We start from the raw sequence: 20,137 nt of genomic DNA, 5'->3' as shown, positions 1-20,137 counted from the left end.
CACAGACTGTACCTGCTGATTGAGACGTGCTGTTCTCCCTCTCTCTCCCTCTTTGCCTCTTTTAACCTCAACTTCCTGATTTTTCTTCTCTGGCAGCTCCGTCTCTTTGTGTTCGTCCAACCGCTTTCTGACTGCTCTGTTTCATACTTTCTCACAATCCCCTCGACAGACGGCAGAAACTACAGACCTCAACTGACCCACTGTTGTCTGCTGCTGTTATAGATTTATGTTTATGTTTGGGTTGACTTCAGGTTTTTGTTTTAAAAAAAATAAAATAAAACAAAGCAACAATGGAAGTTTAGCTTCAGGTTATTTAAATTCATTATCCTTAAAGCTACAGATTACAGCTGCAACACTTAATCTTTCCTGTAGAACTAATTAGGGGTGCACTAATCACAATTTTCTGGTCGATCACCAATCTTTGAAAAGCCTGACCTGGTGATACAGATTTGGGCCGATACTGATTTTTCTTTTTCTTTTTTTTTTTTATTACTGACAGCATATACCTTCAATGTTCCAATCTTATTTTATTGAAAATCATTGAACAATACCTGTGAAACAATAAAATCTCTATGTTTTAACTTAAACAACCAATAAAGTGTCCTGAGTTTTAGGTCTCAGACTAAAAAGCAACAATGGCTGGCTGTCAGACCTCCACAGAGGTATGTAAGATCAGTTTCATATGTAAGGATGGACCGATCACTGATCTCCCCCAAATTAAGGTAATCAGCACAGATCGATTGGTGCATGTCTATAACTAATCAATTAATTCAGGCTACTTCATTTATTAGCCGAACATCTTTTTCAGCTTTCTGACTCAAATACACAAAGGAATAAAATAAAAGAATATTTCCAAAGTGTGAGATCACATAAGAAACCACTGGAGAAACATTTTGGGGATCGAAATCTGACCTCAACCTCTGGATTTGTACTTGTCTCAAAACTCAAAATAAATAAATAAATAATATAAATAAATAAATAAATCCTTATCTGACAAACTCCCAGATATCAGTGATAAAACTTTTAGACCTTTCTCTGAATGATTGCTTTGTTTTGAGGATTATGACTCAAGTTTTGAAATTTCACCTTTTTCTTAAATCTAGAGAGAAAAAAAAACTCATATCGACTATGACGTCAGAATTCAGTGTAAATTTAGGATTTCTGATTTTATCTTTGTGGAATTCTGGGCTCCTCCTCCTTGGCTCAGTGTCAGCAGCAGCACACACCCATTACCTCCAACCATGACTACGTGAACAGATTCATTAGCCTAGCAAACACCAACAGTAACGCGTTTCTTTGTGGGACAAACTCAAGAGCCGTACACCTGACGTTGCATGTTAGCACAAGCTAATCACAGGTATCTGACACCTACCTGCTCAGCAGAAAGCCAACTCACGTCGCTCTTCGTACCATGCTGCTTTCTAAGCCCAAAAGTGATAGAAAGTCGGGCCAAGCTTCACCTTCCTGTAGAAAAAACTAGATCTGTTTGGTGTTTCATTTCACTGTGGGTTTTTTTTCCCTCCATTCACTATCATAGCCACTCAGGATAGCTTCTTACACTAATCAACACGCAAAGTCTCTTGGGCACTGGGTGTGCTGTGACAGCCATGGCTGAGGTAGCCACGCTCACTCTGCCCAGAAATGTCCCAATACAACCAAAACATCAACATACTGGCAGAGGAGGGGGTTCGAGGCAGACACAGACACTGACACACATGTACAGAGGCCTGCAGGAGAAGATTGAGTCAGACTGTTCCTGTAAAAGTTGAAATTTTATTTTACAGGAAGATCCTGCAGACTCTACCTATGTTTCCTAATATGTTTCCTCTGGTGATTCTGACCTTTGCCTTAGATTCTTCCTCATTTCAGCAAGTCTCATCGGGATCTCGTGAAGACCTGGATCATTTACAGACAGATTCCATAATTTCTACAAGATATGAATATGTAGAAGTTTGAAAACCTGCACACATTTAGTCTGAACATTCAGCATTGTGACTTTATACCCATGTTTAAATCCAGGAATTAGGATCTTCACCAGATCTTCAGCAGATCTTCTTGAGACTTCCTGAAATGATGAGGTTTTCACAAAAAGATCTTCCAACTGGTTTGTGGCACGTTGGAGGAGATGGCTTTAACCATTAAGGTCTGCCAATAGCTCGGCCTCTGACAGGGGTTTATGTAGCGTGGATCCTTAAAGAAACAACAGCTAAAACAAAAAAATTTCAGATTCGGTCTGAAATAAAGGTCTTATAAAACACCAGTGGGAGAAAAACAGAGACTAGTGTAGAATTAAGACTAAAAAAAGCTTGACTACAAGAAATCAGAATGATTCATCCATGTACAATGCTTTATAAAGGAAAGACCCCGGACTATTCGTACCACTTCTACAGAGGAAAAAGCAAACTGAAGCATTTTAAATGAGAAACTAGACTATTTTCTTTGAGAGTGAGCTTCACACCTTTGCAGGTTACATTTCTGTCGAAGTAGATAAGCTTTTACATTGTGTTTGATATCACAGATGAAGCTGAATAGGTAATCTATTAATGGTTTACCAATTAAGAGCGATGTAAACTTTGTGTTTTAAACTTTGGCAGATGATGTAAATGAAAAGCTCTTTAAAGCAGCTCCCTTAATCAAAGAGCTGTCATTTGATGATTAATTGATGAAAACATATTCGATTTTTTAGTATTTTTGCTTCAAAATGATTTACGTGTTCTGATAACGGTTGCCTATTGATTTTCTTCCATTCATTAACTCACTGAGGTTTCATTTCTGACACTCTCTGCTGAAAAGTGCTCACCTTTTGAAAATCATGACTAATTGAAATTATTATTCAAGAGCCTGCTAAACTGAGCCGCCTGATGACTGTGCTGCTGGATAGAATACAGACGCTCTCTGATTGATCTGCTGAGTACCTGTCTTTAATACAACACTAATTAAAAGCTTCAATGAGATCTGACAGATTAACAGTTAATCGCCTCTTCAATTCAGATGAGCAGCACAGTTAATGAGAGGCAAATGTCAGCTCACAACAATGGGGAGACAAATCACTGGTGTTTCTCAACAACAAGAGACACAGAACTGTGAAGAGGTGCGATAACTAAAGGGTGAGGAGGGGGGATACTGTATGTGTTAGATGTCTCATTGATCTGACTGAACAAGATCAATATGTTATAAGAAGCCTCACATGTGAAAAAAGGGACCTAATACACAGAATTTTAGGGATCGAATTATTTTAACAGTTTTGTTAAAAATGAAACTATATCTATTTTTCACGATTTTCTCAAATCTTTCCAACCATTTGTTCTTTTCAGTTTTAATGGATTTTTGTAGTGTATCAAGTTTACTCAACATTTTTTATTTTAAATTAGCTTTTGTTTTGGTTTATTTAGTCAATTAGATTTCATTTGTTAATTATTACCAATTTTTGTAAATAAATGTCACCTTTATTTCTTATGCTATTATCTTCTCCTCATTCCATGGGTTTAATTTTATTTACTCATATTTTGGAGGGGTAACAGGTGTCAGCATGGTGGCCTTGATGGACAACTTCTCTTCATGACTACAAAAGCATTTCATCAAACAGCAGAAATGTTTTACTAATGGAAAAATATTTCATCAAGTATAAACAAACATGTCAGCTTATGTAGAAAGACTTACCTTAAGGTAAAAGCTTTTAAAAATGCACAACTCTTCAGGCATTAAAACATTTCATGAACTATAAGTAACAAAAAAAAAAGAATGAAAATTTTGTGCTTAGAGAAATATTATCATATTTATTGAGATATGTTTACTTTTTGAAAAATATTTTTGCATTTTTTTCATATTTTTTAGTAACATTTTATGACATATTTTGACATTTTTTATTTCTTTCAAATATATCTGAAATTCTTTCAGTTAAATTTTGTCAGTGTTTTTATTTTTAATGCTTTTTGTGTAAAATACGTTAATGTATAAATTATCTTGTTGTTTTTATATTTATTTTGCATATTATGAAACATTTTGCATTACCTAAGAGGCTTTTGTGTTTCATAAAACATGCATAAGTTTGACTGAATGTTTCTGTGCTTCATAAAATGTTTGTTCAGTTGACCTTCGGGGCCACCGTAATATTCCGTGAATCCAAAAATAACACTCCCAAATGCCATGCTTTATTAAAAAGACCAAAATATCAAGCTGCTTTCAATCAGGGGGCAAGAATAAAAAAAAACTATTCATCTTTCAAAAGATAAAATCACAGATTATACAATGCCTTGTTTCTTACTTTGTTTCTCAAACTTATACAGAATAGTGGGTGATAAATTAAAGGTGGCAAATTAAATAACTTGATGCAGCAGCCCCAGAAATACAAGCAAACATCCATAAATGAATAAATCAAACATCTGGATGCTTTTAACACAGAAAGCCTTCACCCTGAAGGTTTAAATCTTTTAAACACCTTGTCTATCTCTGCTTTTCAGGTAAACAGTGACCCACGCTCTCTGCCTGGCTCCAAGCCCAGACTGCATGTTATTGTACCCATGATACATCAGGAAGTCATGGCCAGAGAGGGAAAACAGGCACTGTCTGACTGCCCAATAACAACACAAATACAACAGCACATGTTTAAGGAAATAACTGATCAGCCACAGCCACAAAATCAAAAACAGCTCATGGAAAGCATGCTTTCTCTCTTTTGTAGAGCAGATAATATGTGTAAAAATTAGCAGTCAATGACTTATTAGTTTCAGAAATGCAAATCATGCAAATCTCTACCTGCAGGAATAAAACCGTGCAGCTCTGATTTGCAGCAGATCAGAACAAAGCATTTCAGCAGTAGTGTGCTTTCTGTGGAGGAGTGCAGCCTCTGTGTGTCTGCCTCTGTGTGCATCTGTGTGCGTTTCCCATCATCACTGAAATTAAAAAATGAAATGTTTTCTTTCACCTACCTGCTCCAGCTGCTGAATAATACCGATGTTTACAGCAGTAGTCCGTTAAGTGGCATTAAAATGAGGAAAGAATTGTGGTAAAATGTCCGTTGTATGAGGTGATAGCGCAGCGTCAAGTTTGGATTATCTCCGCTTGTCTTGTTAGAGCCTCTGACTGGAAACAGAGCTGTGGAGGCTCTTTAACACGCTACTTCTGCCGCCGCTGCTGCTTCTGCCGCTACCGCTACCGCTGCTGCTTTCTCTGCTGCATCTGCTGCTGCCGCTACTAGTGCTGCTGCGCGACTGCCGCTGCCGCTGCTGCTGCTGGCACTGTTAGCCACCGAATGCTAATTAGCTCACGTTAACTTTAAAAGGTATCGGCTCGTTTTCCGTCGTGAGGACAGAGAGGTTGGCTGCACGTATAACGACAGCATCCAGCCGAAGAGCCATTCACCCTGTGCTGAACAGTAACATCTGTAACAGGAGCTTACCGTGTCCCTGCTCCAGCTGACAGACGTAGAAGCCGCCTGACTGTTCAAGTTAGCTTCCCAGCTAACTAAACGAGCCCGTGTCGCAGTCGGGGCTAATAGTGATGAGGAGTTCGGATCATTTCTGTGATCGGTACATTTGGCTCAGGATTAAATTATCAGCTGTGTTAGAAAAGTTTCCACGGCTGAAATGACAACTACCATGACATCTTACTGATTTATAATGTATTAACAATGCAAAAAAAAAAAAAAAAAATGTTGTTGCACTTAGTCAATGAGAGATGACTGGGGAGTCTGTTGTATACAACTGTCAAAAGTTTTGTAGACTTTTGATGTTTGATGTCCTACACTGTCCTTCACTAATTTGCCTGAAATGTATCATTGTAGAAGATTTCATTGTTGTCTCGAGATAACAACTAGTTTTTTTTTGTTTGTTTTTTTAAGTGGAATCATTCATTTCAATATCTGGAGAAAAACAAAGTGTGTTTTTTCATGAGATAATGAGATAATTTTCAAGCAAAGGATTCACACTAATAATGTTTCTAAAAAAATTCAATCAAAAAGATAATTTTCTGGCAATCCAAAAAATCAACTCAGGAGGTTGATTGCTATCATTAGTCAGGAGACAACGTGCCGACTTACCTTTCAGTCATGGCCTACATGCTTATTTTGAGTGAAGTGTAAATCTAAGTTTCTTTGTGCTTTTGCTACATTCTGAACGGCACAATTTGGGGGGATTTTTAGGAAATTAGTCAAATGTCTGAAGAAAATTAGCTTTTTGAATTAAATTTGATAAATTTGGTGGTATGGCTCTGTTTTGGGAGCTCCCTGCCTTTCCATTTGCATAAATAGAATGCTAAAGCCTGAGGTAAGGAGAGCACACCTTCCCTCTCTTTCATTTGTGTAAATGGATGGTCCATATGACCCTGATAAAATCAGACACAGCATGAAGGAGGAGCTGGGCTGGAAGAGGGTTTAGAGAGGTTTGCAGGAGAAGCAGAAATACAAATATTTTGCAAGACGGTCAGTTTTTTTTACATCCTGACTGCCAATTAATGTGCATTTAGTAAAGCAGCAGGAAAAATAATTTTAATAAATAAAATATAGAATAAATTAAAAAAATACATTCCTCTGGTTGTTGATCTGTGACAAATGATCCGATCGTTGTAAAGAGATGAATGTCTCATCACAGCCCTCTATAATATATTCATGAGATCACAGGGCTAATGTCTCCCACTGAGAAAGGCATTTTCCTGTCCCTCCTCCTCCTCCTCCTCCTCCTCCTCCTCTTCCTCCTCCTACAAGTCAGGCGGCTGGTTGACTGACTGCACACCCGAGCAGCAGATCATTTCAGAAAAAGAGAGGGAGAGATGGAGAGGAGGGGGGGGGGGTCATGGAGAATGACGTCACCTGTAAATGATCACGTATGTATGTATGCATGCCACACAGACAGCCCTGCATCTTTAACTCCTACATGTGTGTCACACACCTGCAGACACACAGGCAGACAGAAAGGTGGTGTCGCTTGTTTCAGGAGATGCAGCAGCAGCAGGAGTTGGTGTTTTGGAGTCATTAGAGGCGTCTGCAGTATCTTGCCAGAGGGCAGTGCAGCGTGGAGAATAAAAAGTCCAACCTGCCTGTGTTTTTCAGACCTCTGTTGCCCTGGAAACAGGTGCCGAGATTTCCCATTTCTTCATTTTTTCTCCACACTATCCATATCACTCCCCCTCCTCCCCACCACCACTACCACCACCTCTCCACTCCACACACTGCTGCTGCTGCTGCTGCTTCCTCCCCCACGACCTGCCGCATAGTACAATCACACACACACATACAATTTCCAATCTACTGCAGTCATTTCACAATGTCACAGTCTGCTCCTGAGAGTGTGTAGCCCCCCACTACTACACACTCATACACACTCACACACAAGTAAAGCCTTGACCCTGCTTTGACTCTGAGGCAGAACACACACCACTGCTGCAACAATCTGACCTCCACCAGGAGAAGAAGAAGAAGAGGGGGAGGAAGAGGGGAGAAGACTCTGAGAGGGGTGAGGAGACAAAGAGGGAGTAAAAACAAAGCTGCCTGCACTCTCAGGCTTAAGAATGTGGTTCATCTCCCTCTTGTGTTTTCTTGTGTAGGCGAGGATAAAGAAGTCAGATTTCACCTACAAAGACTCATATCATCAATTTTGCATCAAGGGATTCTCCAGGCTGGTTCACATGCTTGAAAAAAGCTTTTATAGAAATAAAAGGAAGAAAAAAAACACAGATAGTCTTTGAAAGGAGGATGTAGTCCTCCTTCTGTAAACCTGAATGACCAGCAGAGGGCAACTTTGCTGGTATTCATGAAACAGATGATTTAAGTCAGAACCTCTTGTCAAAAGAATTCACTATTTGCATGCAGTATTGTATTTGGTGGTATGGCTTTGTTCTGGGAGCTCCCTGACATTCCACACATCCAAAGCCTAAGGTGGGAAGAGCATCAGCAAAGAGCCCTGTGGCTAAGAACAGATCAGCTTCAAAATGACCCTGATAAAATCAGTCACAGCATGAATGAGGAGCTGGGCTGGAGTAGGGTTTAAAGAGGTCTGTTTGTGGCACAGGATAATACCTTTAAAAAGAAGACACCTTAAACTGTTTTCTGATTGGATGTGATGTGATCAACATAAAAAAGATAAAAAGCCTCATAATTACATTTTTTCCATTGTCAGCATTTCAGCTACCACTGGGAAGATGGGGAGGGACTGGGGAGAGATGTTGTCATTGTGCTCTCATTTTCCCGGAAATAAATAATTCATCAAAACAATCAGACCACGTTAAATTTTAAGTAAGACTTTTGTAGGACGCTCATTGAAATACTTTCTACTCAAAAATGTCACCCTTACGGTGTTATTGGAGGACATAACAAGACTTTTGTAACATCTTTCAACATTTTTTGTTAAGTAGTGTGTGCTTTTCTACTGGAACATCACTTCCAGCAACAAAATGATTTTCATGGTTGTTATTTGTATTTCCAATGAAGTCTGAAGATCTGTGAGGGTAATATAATCTTTACAGGTAAATAACCGGGCCAGCGACATTAAGGTATAAAAAAAAGAGTAATTGCAACACACTACCAGGCCAGTAGGGGCTGTAAGACTAAAGCAACACTTAAGTTAAACTGTTAGCATGGAGGAGATTCAGCCCGGGTCAGGTTTTGGTCATGAAATATTTCACTGCAGGTGGATTTGTTGACACTTGAGAGGAGACGGGCTCTAGTGGCAAGGCAGCAGTTGATCATGCTCGTCTGAAGTATGATGACTGAACAGTGTTTCAGCTGAAAGAGCGACCCTGTGGACTGACATCATTCAGTAGGATGCATCATTTTCAAACAGTTTAGATAATCATTCACTTCACCCTCATCACTGATTAGATGAGGAGGTTTGGGTATTTGAATCAAAAACTAAACTAAGATGCATTCCAGAGGACTTCTTCTGTGTTTAATTAGCTGTTGTAAACTGGATATCCAATGACACCTTCAGCAGAAGGTTTCTAGTTTACACGGTCACTCTTTAAACTGTAACACTGGGAGCTGAAAGAGATATATTCACACCATCAGGCTCAAAGAAGACCATTGTTTAGGAGTTATTAAAGTCAAACACAGCCAGGGCCATATTATTGTGGAAAATAAAAAACACTGTGGGTGCTCCACCCATCAGAAACCTTCAAATTGCAGGCCTTACCTCCCAAAAGTTCCATGAACTCTGGAAAGAACTGCTAAAACTGTATAAAAAACCCTAGTTCCTGTGGTGAAAAACAATGTAATATGGTCACCTCTACTCTCAAATCAACAGAATTTTGCTGTTTAGAGTTCAGGCAGATGGTTCAACATATTGCATGCTCACCTATCAAACCATAGATGTTTTTCTAAGTCTTGAATAAAACAGAAACATGGGACAAATGTGTTGCACACAAGCTAAAACAGGAGAGACACATTTCCACGTTTCTGTCTCCTCACTCTCAGGCCTTTTTAAGTCATCTCTGTGTTTCTGCAGAGTTGTGTTTGCATACCATTGTAGTGACTCCTCTTTGGCAGGAGGCAGAACATTCCAGGGAAACGGCTGACCCTGAATAACACACACACACACACACACACACACACACACACACACACACACACACACACACACACACACACACACACACACACACACACACACACACACACAGAGTTACATTCTCACATGCAGGATAATGGCCTCCACCCTTTTTTTGTTACCCCGGGAGTACTTAAACGTCTGTTTCCTAAGAGACACATGACATTTTACTGTGGGGAAACACACACGCACACACATTTGTACAGTATAGAATATGCAGCAGAGATAGCATCGCACATGACCGTCATCACAAGAACTCATGACAGTGCTCCCTCCCTCAGCTGCTCCATGACTCCATTGTCTCCTCCTCACACCGTGATAAATCCTGCAGCCCCTGTGACCTTCTCCTGACTCAGTGAAACACAGTTTCACTCAAGTATGAAGCTACATCAATCCATTACTTACACTGTTCATCAATATTTATGATTCATCAGAATCTAAGGCTGCCAGATGAAAGAAAATCAGATCAACTATGAATAAAATGAAAAGTATAAACTCCCAGATTTATCCATGTTTTTTTCCTTTTCTTTTTTTCTTATTTTGCTTGTGACAGTAGTTTGTGTGTATTAACATAAACTCAAATCATCCTCTAGTCCTCAGATCTCTGAATATTATCCGTCAGTGTTACTCCTACGACCATCTGCTGCCACCTGCCCTGCCCTCACTTCTGTCCTGATCTCTGCAGAAACTAAAGAAAGGTGTGAATGAAAGGAAGCAGATCTCTCAGCTTAATGTGAATAGATTTTCATCATAGGAACATCTGGAACAGAAAAAAACAGACAGACAGAATAGGTGATTTGCCAGCCCTGTGAAGGCCTTGTCATTGCATTCAGCCTCTTGAAGATCTCATGAAGATCTCTTGAAGCTCATATTAAGATGTTGTAAAGATCTCGAGAAGTTCACAGCGTTTTGATCAGTTTGCAGACAGGTTCAGGGATTTCTAAAACATATGAAAATGTAGAGGTTTAAAAATCTGCATGTTTAGTTTGAACATTCAAGATTATTTTATATCCATGTGAAAGAGGGGGGAATCAGAATACCCCCTCTTTAAACTAAATATCTTATGTGGATGCTATTGCCATGTAAAATAAAGCAAAAAAGGTTTTATTTTCTCTGGGATATTTCACCTGATAGCTTCAATATCAAACATAAAATATTGTGCTACAAGCAACTATCAGGACCTTTCTGTTTGAATTGATTACAGCACTTCCTGTAGTCAGTATATGTATAGAGATGCAGAAACAGATTTGGATTTCAAACATATGTTTCTGGATAAATCACAAAAAGCACAAAAAATATTTATTTTCTTCTTTTAGCACCCATGAAAAAAGGAAAAAAATATGCAAGTGAAAACTGACCATGGTCTGCTTTAACCCTAAACAGTAAGTCAGACCTTTAACACTACAAATTAAATTATCGGTTAAAAAAAAAAAGAAAGTTTCTCACTTTAAATGGACAGACTGCTGTTTTTGTTTGTTTTATTCATTCAGTCAGTCACAGGTGTGGATTAATAATTCAGATCCAGCTTTCAATTGTAAATGTAAATAATATTCAGCAGATTTAACCTTGTGCGACATTTTCATATGTTTACCTATTACTCTCTTATTCAACTGATAAGAAACGTAGTTAAAACAATTCAGCTGCTCAATGTATAGATACCTAAGATACTTCACATTCCGATGATTACCAGGATGAAACCTGTGGTAACATCCCTCAGAGGAGAGTTCTTTGGAAATGTTGCTCCTCAGGTACACCTGAATCTCTGCTGCCATCTCGTGGTCAAAAATCAAACTACACTGAGAAAAAAGGGACTTGTTCTGCTCCCCAGCAGGTTGCTTTTTCTTTTTTTCTATGCACTTTGAAAAATTTAGCTTTGAGATATTAAACAGATCCGTCTCTTTTAACCTCTACTTTCCTACCTAATGTTGAGTTAACTATTTGTATTTCAAAGGTAAGTGTTGGGAAAATGAAAAATAATAATAATAATAATAAAAAATAAAACAGTCTTAATTTTTCGGTAAGATCAGATTTTACTTAGACTTGGTACTTTTCACGTCCTAAATATTTAGTTATCAAATTTGTTGCAGTTTGGTCTGGTTAAAACTGTGGTAAGAAATAAACAATGTTTGTTTTGACGGTCCCAGTGATGTGATCCTGCCACTTTTAGCCCTGGACCTGCAGACAAGTCCGAGTCATGAGTGTATGATCTGATTGGTTGTTTAATCCCTACAGTCTTGTCTTTGAAAACGCTGTCTCATAGCTTGCACAAACGCAGTCTGTCAGTCTGCCAGTTCCACAGTTTACTTTCGTTTTCTGTCAAAGTGAAACTAAACCGAGGCTCGTGCTGTTGGTGTATAAACTGCTCCTTTTCCATCGACGAAAGCTCAATTTGGTGATAAACACATTGAACCTGATCACAACGGCGAGAGGTGAGAGTCTTCAGTGTTACAAATCTGTGTGTTTCTTGTGTCAAATCTGATTGGAACCACTAGCGAAACGCAAGTGGACGAAACGAAAGACTTTTGAGATTGAGACACTTTACTAACCGGTCCAAACTGTCCAGCTGCTTTGAAACACTTTTATTTATTCTTTATTAAGGATACAAAGCACATTTATTTAAAGTTATGTCACTGAGTACTAAGTCATTACTACAGATATATCTGTAGTGTAATATTTCAGGGGGCGGGTTTTGAAAGTTGCTCTTTTAAAAATAGCATTTGTCCACACTAAGCTCAAAAAACATCATAAGAATAAAGTGTGATGTTAAGTATGAAAATGTCATATTTTTTAAATTGACTTAAAATATTTTTGTTAAAAACACGTCGTGGGAAGTGTTACTAAAATGTGTTCAAATTAATGCTTGGTTGAAACACAAATGCAACATTTAAAAATGGATATTAATATGTAGATGTTAAATGGTAAATGTTGGTGTTAGATAAAAATTTAAACGTTAAATGTTGCTTTCGATTATAAGAAGTAAGACTGCGCAAATTCACACTTCCGCCCAGCGGAAGTACCAAAATAAAAGCTTCAAAAGGCGTTCATAATGTTAATTTTAACAATAAAATAGATGATATGATATGAAAACAATGATAATATGACGAATTCACGAAGTTTAATGCATTAAATCTTTATAGTGCTATTTATGGCACATTCATTTGTTTAGGTGATGCTGAATAAAAAACATTCAACAGTGATACCAGGAAGTATTCATCATCTTCAGCCTTTGTTTATGAACCTCATAAGCACAATTATGTGCAGTGTATTTTTTTTTCTTTTCTGGGGCTCAAACTCTCAAGGAACACCTCCTTTTTCTTGGCCACGGTCAGGGTCCTGTTTTAAACTGTGAAAGGCGTCCAAAATGACCCTTACAATATTGTGAGCTACTATGAGGACAGAATGACACAGGCAGTTCCATTCGTCACCCAGAAGGAGTCAGTATGAGGGTTGGGATATCTACATCACTTTATGAAGCAAGTATTTTGGTACTTCTGCTAGCAGGGGTTTAGATTTGCACATTGGCCAGATATTTAGGATCTCTGAGCATCATTTGACTTTGAGTTTTGGAAGTGAGAATATCTTGATTATACTTTTTTGTAAATAAATGAATTAAAGATTAACAAGAAGATAAGAAAAACAGCGTTTATACACAGTGCGGGTAGTGCGGTGTTGTGACAGCCTTCTTTGTATTTCCATTTTAAACCTATCCGTGCAAATAACCTTAATGTGTTTTTTTAAGGTTTGATGTCTTTCAAGAATTAAATTTGGCCTGTCCACGGTTTCTACTCTAGCCTGCTTGTCTTTTTTCCTGGACTTAAACCTGTAATCTGTATATTGTCTGTATCGCACGGTGACATCTAACCTTAAAACTCAAATTTTCTCCCTGTAATGACCTCCAGAAATGAACCGCCGAAACGACAGCTCCAATATAAATGCGATACTTCATCATGAAGACCCAGAAGATCAACCTGAGCGTGGAACAGATCACAGGAGGACCATCAATGGATCAACTAGAGACGAATCCTCCTCCTTAATACCTTATTCCTCCTCTGGATCTTCCTCCCACTGTAAAACCTGCTCCTGCTCTGGACCATCCTCCCCCTGCTCCTCCTCCGCTGGACCCTCCTCTCCAAGACCTTCCTCCCCCAGACCTGGACCTTCCTCCCCCAGACCTGGACTTTCCTCCCCCTCCTCCTCCTCCCTTAGACCCTCCTCTCCAAGATCTTCTTCTCCGAGATCTTCCTCCCCTAGACCTAGACCTTCATCCCCTAGACTTCCCTCCTCTTCCTCACCCTCCTCTTTGCTCTCCTGTGGACAGGCTGAGGGAGGAGAACAGGTGGAGAGACAGAAGGAGGATGGATCTTCAAAGTGTTGTTCCCTCAAGGAACTAGAGAGACTCCCTGATTGTTCCAAGAAACTGAAACCCCTCAGCTTCAGCATGACACACTGTGTCCTCGTGGATGTGAGTTTGTGAGTTTGTTGACTCAAATACTGTCTCAGAGCAGAAGGTAAAGGTACCTCTCACCCATTATTCATCCTTCATTAAGTATACTCCTGTGTCGTACTGTATCTTAGTGTCTGGAGTATAAATAATGAAACCTTTGGGTGACAAGTTATGTCAGGTTTCTCATTGCTGTTGATTCCCACATTGCGATAAATCTCTGAAAGTGACTGTATGTGTGCTTTTTCTTCAGATAAATGCTTTCACCAACGGACAGTTGGAGGCGCAGCAAGGCAGAGACGTGTGGCGCAGTAACTTTGTGAAAATGCCGTGCTCACAGTCAAGCTTCATAAACACCAAGGGTGTCATGTCCTCGGTGTGTTTCAAGCAGATTCACCTGACATATGACAATCTAGATGTTTTCTGTCAAGTCTGAACAGTGTGTGATGCATCACACATGGCATTAGATCTTTTTAATTCATCTGAATGCTTGTTGTCCACAGGGTCAGGCAGTCAGATGGGAAACTATCCATAAACAGCTGACACGTCTGGCCAAGAAGTCAGCAGTGAGCGTTAGTGATGTAAAGGTACACAAGCTACCCACAGAACAGTATACTTTTAAACCAGCAGTATCTAAATCTGCCTCAGAGAATTATTTGATGCCTAAACCTTCGTCCTCTCTCTACACCAGGAAGCCATCTTGAAGTATAACCCTAAGTACAAAGGTCAGTGGTCGTTTGACGCCCTCGCTGCGTTCGTCGAGGTCAGTATCTTTGTTTTCACGCATAATACCAACTTTTGATGCACCCTGCGATTTCTTTAACTAAAGAGATAAAAATGCTTTGTTTCTCAGTGTGTCCCTAAAACGGATAACTACTTCGGCGCTCTGTTTCCAAGGATTGCTGCCCTGGCCCTGGAGCTGCCAAATTTGGTGAAGAAGGTATGAAACTTACTCAAGGGTACCTAAAACTCATCTCTATGTTTGTGAAAATGTTCACTGTCTTAGTTTTGAGATATTTTAGGCTCTGCTGGGGTCTTCTGTAAGCTCTGGTGGCTTTGCTCCACAGGGTTCAGGTCCAATCGATCACTGTAACATTATGGTCATTTAACCAGCTTTTGGTTCTTTTGGCACGGTCGGCAGGAGCCAAATGCTTAAAAATGAAATCAGCTTATTCATAAAGCTTGTTAGCAAAGATAGCATGAAGTGCTCTAAAGATTCCTGGTAAAAGTCTGTGTTGACTCTGGACTTCAGAAAACACAGTGGACCAACAGCAGTAGATGACATGGCCCCACAAACCATCACTGACTGTGGAAACGTCACTCTGGACTTTACACAGCTTGGATTTTGAGACTCTCCTCTCTTCCTCCAGACTCTGGGTCCTTGGTTCACCACTGTAATGGAAAATGACTGTCATCTGAAAAGAGAACTTTGGACCAGGGCTCGACCAATTACACCAGCTGGTTAAAGCCCTTTTCAAAATAATCATTATCGAACAGTTTTGCCAGTTAATCTCTGATGTATTCATAATTTCTCATAAAATGGTAAAACCTGTTTAGTGTGGGAAGTGCGCAGATTGATGTTGTTGCGCTGTTTGTCTACTACATGGAGCTCTGACTCCATTCAACCCTCTGTCCCTACCGTTGTCTTCCCAGTAACATACAGGAGTGAGCTACAGCGAGGCAACAGAACAGGAGTTGGATGAGCAGAGTTTGTTGACAGGAAACTTTATAATGATGTTGTGAAATTGACAAGATCTGTCTGTGCGTGGGTGCTCTTGATCCTCAGACTCTAGATCCCTTGTGAAGTTTTTCTTGACAGTCTTCTCCAGACTGAGGTTATTTGGGGGTTTGGGTCTAAATAGTTTGCTGCCCAAGCAAGGCCTTTAATATCCTGGTCATTTAACCAGCTTTTGGTTCTTTTGGCACTGCGGGCAGGAGCCAAGTCCTGTGGTCCTCACTACTGCCTGTATATCTTCTCTGCCAAACTTTTTCCTGCCACTACTCTTTCTAGTGATCTGTTTGGATCCAACACTCTGTGAACAGCATCTTTAGCAGTAACCTTCAGTGTCTTAACCTTCTTGTGGAGAGGGTCGGTGACTGTCTTCTGGACTGTCAGTTAGCAGTCTTCGCCATGGTTGTGTTGTCAACTAAACAAGGCTCAGAGACTATTTCAGGGCTCAGGGAACCTTTTGCAGGTGTTTCTGGTTCATTATCTGATCATCGTGAGACATCGTTAGTCTGCAATATTCAACTTTTTTGACTGAGTCTGGTGTCCTTGCCAGAGACAAAGACTAGAACTTTGATGTACTTGATGTACTTACAACCCAAGCGTTTGCTCCCAAAGATATCAGTCCTTTTCAACTGTTTTTCTGCTGTTAGATGGAGCTAATGTTTTTAGCAACAAAAACCAGATTGTTCCTGGGATTCTTCCTTAAGTTTGTTCTCCTGTTTTCAGGCCATCCCCATGCTCCAGAGAGGAAAAACAGCCTCCATCACTCTGTCAAAGGCCCAGATTTCCTGCCTGCTAGCTAACGCGTTTTTTTGCACTTTCCCTCACCGAAACACTGACGATCCTAAAGCAGAGTACCACAACTTCCCTTCCATAAACTTCAACAGGTCAGAGGAAACAGCACAGTGTCAAACATTTCATTTCTTTCTTTTTTATTATGTTAATCTTTTGTTCTCTCTCTGCTGCAGTCTGTTTGGCGGCTCGTCGGAGCAGAAGAGCCAGAAGCTGCGAGCCATCATGCATTACTTTAAAGTGATGACAGATCCGGGTACGTATATGTCACACCTCCTCTTCTTCATGTTAAACAGAGCTTCAGAGATGATCTGTGATGTTTGTTGATGTTTTAGTTTTAGAGAACAGCACACGAGGCCTGGTGACGTTTGAGAGACATGTGCTGAGAGAGAACCCAGACTGGAGAAAGTAATGAATGAAACGATCACACCAGACAGCAGCTCCAGTCAACACATTTGAACATTAAACATGATAAATAGATTTAATGTGGTTAAATTTATGTTTGATTTTCATTTCATGAAACAGAAAGAACTTGTTTGATTTGTTTCTGTTTTTCTGAAGCTGTAAGGAGAAGATGCCTAAACTGCATGTTACATCACGTGGCAGCATTGAGGATGAAGGTACAGGTATGCTGCAGGTGAGAGGAGACTCACAAAAACATTCTTCTTCTCCTGTTTTCAGTCCTTGGCGAGTTTAAAACAGTATTTATGTGTGTTCAGGTTGATTTTGCCTGCAAGAGGATCGGTGGAGGTGTTCTGGGTTCTGGTCTGGTTCAAGAGGAGATTTTGTTCCTGATGAATCCTGAGCTGATTGTGTCTCGACTCTTCACCGAGAAACTTGAAGACAACGAGTGTCTCGTCATCATAGGTAGTGAAAACGCGACATAATGAGGAAGATTTAATCTGGAGGCTCTGTGGGGACAGATGGTTTGAATCAATGCTTAGATCACTTTGATGCTTTCTGTATGTTTCAGGCTCCCAGCAGTTCAGCCATTACACTGGTTATGGAAACACATTCGAGTGGGCAAGACCTTACGAAGACCTCACAGAAAGGTACAGTCTGAGCCCTCTGTGCGACGACTCTATGTGTATTATCAACTTAAACAGGTGAATGAGTCATGTCTTATATTTCATTCTACACAGAGATGAATGGGAACGCCGGTACAGGCAGATTCTGGCCATCGATGCTCAGTTTTACCGACACAGCAGGGAGCAGTACAACAAGCATAAAGTCAGACGAGAACTCAACAAGGTGAAGTTACCCTCAGGGGTCATGAACCCATCAGTCGGTCAGGATTTGGGATACACCTCAAGTTATCAATAAAATCTGTAAACTGCTTAATATGCTCCATCCTAAAAACAAAAACCCGCCAGATCTTCATGAGACTTGGTAGACATGTTGGAGAGCTGGGCCTCAAACACAAGGTTTTGCCCATAGCATAGCCCCACCAGGTTTCCAATGGGCTGGCCAATCAGAGGCAAAGGGGTTTTTGGAGCAGGGAGCCTCGAAGAGACAGCAGCCAAAACAATGCATTTCAGACAGAGGCTGAAACACTTTATTTACAAATCTTCCTTTTTCTATGAACTTCATTTTGAAACATTCTTTTTTCTCTGCCCTTGAAGGCGTACTGTGGGTTTAGCATCCATGGGCCAAACAAGCCGGACATCGCTACGGGAAAGTGGGGCTGTGGAGCTTTTCACGGAGACCCTCAGCTCAAAGGTTCCTCCCTCCTTTTGATCCATCCTTTCCTTTGACTCCTCTCTTGAAAACTCCTGATGAACTGTTTCTGGTTTTATTTGGCAGCTGTGATCCAGCTGATGGCGGCAGCGAAGGCCAAGAGAGGGCTGGCCTTCTTCACCTTCAATGATGAGACACTGAAGGAGGAGCTGGAGCAGCTTCACCACCTGCTGGTCAAAGAGAGAACTACAGTTGGTGAGCTTTAAAAGTTGAAAAAATGGTCCTCTATTGAAATGACCTCTCACCTGTTGTTCACCTGAGTTTTCTCTCCTGGTTCTCTTTCCAACCTCTATCTCCCAGCCGCTCTGTTTGACCTTGTGGAGACTTTCTGTGAAGTTCATCAGGCCTCAGGCGGGTCTCCTCAGCTCGACCTGTTTGACTTCATCAGAGAAAATCTGAGAACCTCTTCTTGTGCTTCTCCTGACACCAGGAGTCAGCTGTGAAGACGACTGCGCCTGATTTACAAATGGAAGTGTTTGAACCTAAAGTGAAGAATTTAACTCCAGTCAAATGATAATATGCTCTGTAGTTTTTATGGTTATTTAGTTTGAAGTTAATTTTAGGGAAATGTTTCTAAATTACTAAACAGAATTAGCATGGACTGTAATCATCTCTAATATTATGATCATATTGTTGTTCCATGGAGACTCTGACATTCTGTAAGGAATGAGTGAAGTCTGTAAATCTAACTGAAACTACTGGAGAGTGTTTTTATTTCACTTATTTTGTGGTTTTACCTTCAACCCTTTTTCTCAGACCTCAGAGTAGTCAGAGAAAAAAGTCAGACTTCTAACCAAAAAAAAAAAAAAAATCCCTGCTGCTACAATCCTCAACAGCCTTTCTAACTTTTCCTTTTGGAATGGAAAATTTTCTGAGCTGAAACTAGCATCAAAAGATACAAATTCAGACTCTTTTTTTTTGAGAACACATTGTGATGTCTGAATTAAGACAAAAATCTGTATAAGCAGATTTTAAAAAAACAATGAAACCTGAATTTAGGCAAAAGACTAAGAATTATAGGACAAAAAAGTTGAAGTCAGGAAAAAAAGGTTTGAATTAATACAAAAAAATTATTTCAAAGCAAACCAAAACTCGGAATTAAGAAATTTTTCTCTGAATTTATACTTTTGTTCCTCAGTTGTGAAAAAAAATTAGGATTCTGACCAAAAAATCTGTTTTCAGAAGCTATATTTCAAATGAGAACACTGTAGCTGATTCTTCTTTCAGAGGTATTAAATTTTAAGATTAAGGTCAGAATTAAACTTTTCAGAGAAAATTCACTCATCTTTGGGTCCAGTACAACCAACAATAAAACATAACATTTGAGTACATACATATTTTGCCTTGATTTAAAGTGCTGCTTCATGATTCTGCTGTAAACTGATCAGACGTGTTATTAACTGAACGTGATAAAAAATGCTCCAAACTCTGACATCTCTTCAGGCGCAACATCATCTTTATTTTTTGAAAACAAAGAACAACATAAGAAAATAAATACAGTCTAAATATGTGAGGCTCAAATAAATCTCTTCATGACAATACATACACTCTGTGAATACAGGGTTGATTTCTTGTTTAAATAAATCTGAAATTTCAAGTAATCTGTTAAAATTGGCACAAACTGAGGCATTCACAGCAATGAGGCAGGATATTGAGTGAAGCGTGGAGGAAGAGAAGGACAACATTTGTGAAGATTTGATGGAGAGTATTTAGAGAGATGTGAAATGAGAACAGAATGAAGTGTAAAAAGGTGTTTTGTGTGAAATAAAGATGAATGAAATGTGCAAATGTAAAGAAATGGTTCTGAGTCAAAGTGCAGAAATACATCAAGTCGCTTTCAATTATTTATGTAAGTGTTGGTTCATGCTTTAAATTTTAATACATGATAAAGTTGCTTTATAA

General features: G+C 39.6%; 2 protein-coding genes across 6 annotated transcripts in view; one reads left to right on the top strand and one right to left on the bottom strand.

Moving 5' to 3' along the window:
* zmiz2 (zinc finger, MIZ-type containing 2) overlaps window positions 1–5,509 on the bottom strand; it is a 33,494-nt gene extending 27,985 nt beyond the window's left edge. For 2 of the 5 annotated variants that reach the window (XM_074690241.1, XM_074690236.1), the window contains exon 1: window positions 4,929–5,476. The gene's annotated coding sequence lies outside the window, so the exon portion shown is untranslated. Of the gene's footprint in view, window positions 1–1,372; window positions 1,465–4,928 lie in introns of all 5 variants that reach the window. The other 3 variants (XM_074690238.1, XM_074690237.1, XM_074690239.1) reach the window with 3 other exon arrangements.
* A 6,280-nt stretch (window positions 5,510–11,789) lies between these two features.
* Window positions 11,790–20,096, top strand: pargl (poly (ADP-ribose) glycohydrolase, like). The gene is made up of 16 exons (XM_074690352.1): window positions 11,790–11,965; window positions 13,436–13,998; window positions 14,231–14,353; window positions 14,481–14,564; window positions 14,669–14,740; window positions 14,831–14,917; window positions 16,433–16,593; window positions 16,675–16,754; window positions 16,834–16,906; window positions 17,060–17,135; window positions 17,218–17,365; window positions 17,472–17,550; window positions 17,641–17,749; window positions 18,121–18,217; window positions 18,302–18,430; window positions 18,536–20,096. The coding sequence occupies exons 2-16, from the start codon at window positions 13,438–13,440 to the stop codon at window positions 18,676–18,678; spliced, it is 2,022 nt and encodes a 673-aa protein (XP_074546453.1). The 5' UTR covers window positions 11,790–11,965; window positions 13,436–13,437; the 3' UTR covers window positions 18,679–20,096.
* The last annotated feature ends 41 nt before the right edge of the window (window positions 20,097–20,137 follow it).

Source organism: Halichoeres trimaculatus, unplaced genomic scaffold (genome assembly GCF_033239565.1).
Source record: "Halichoeres trimaculatus isolate MK-OKI-2021-1 unplaced genomic scaffold, fHalTri1.1 fHalTri1_scaffold_16, whole genome shotgun sequence".
In the NCBI taxonomy this organism is placed as follows: Eukaryota; Metazoa; Chordata; class Actinopteri; order Labriformes; family Labridae; genus Halichoeres; species Halichoeres trimaculatus.
This window is presented reverse-complemented; position numbering and strand designations above follow the sequence as displayed.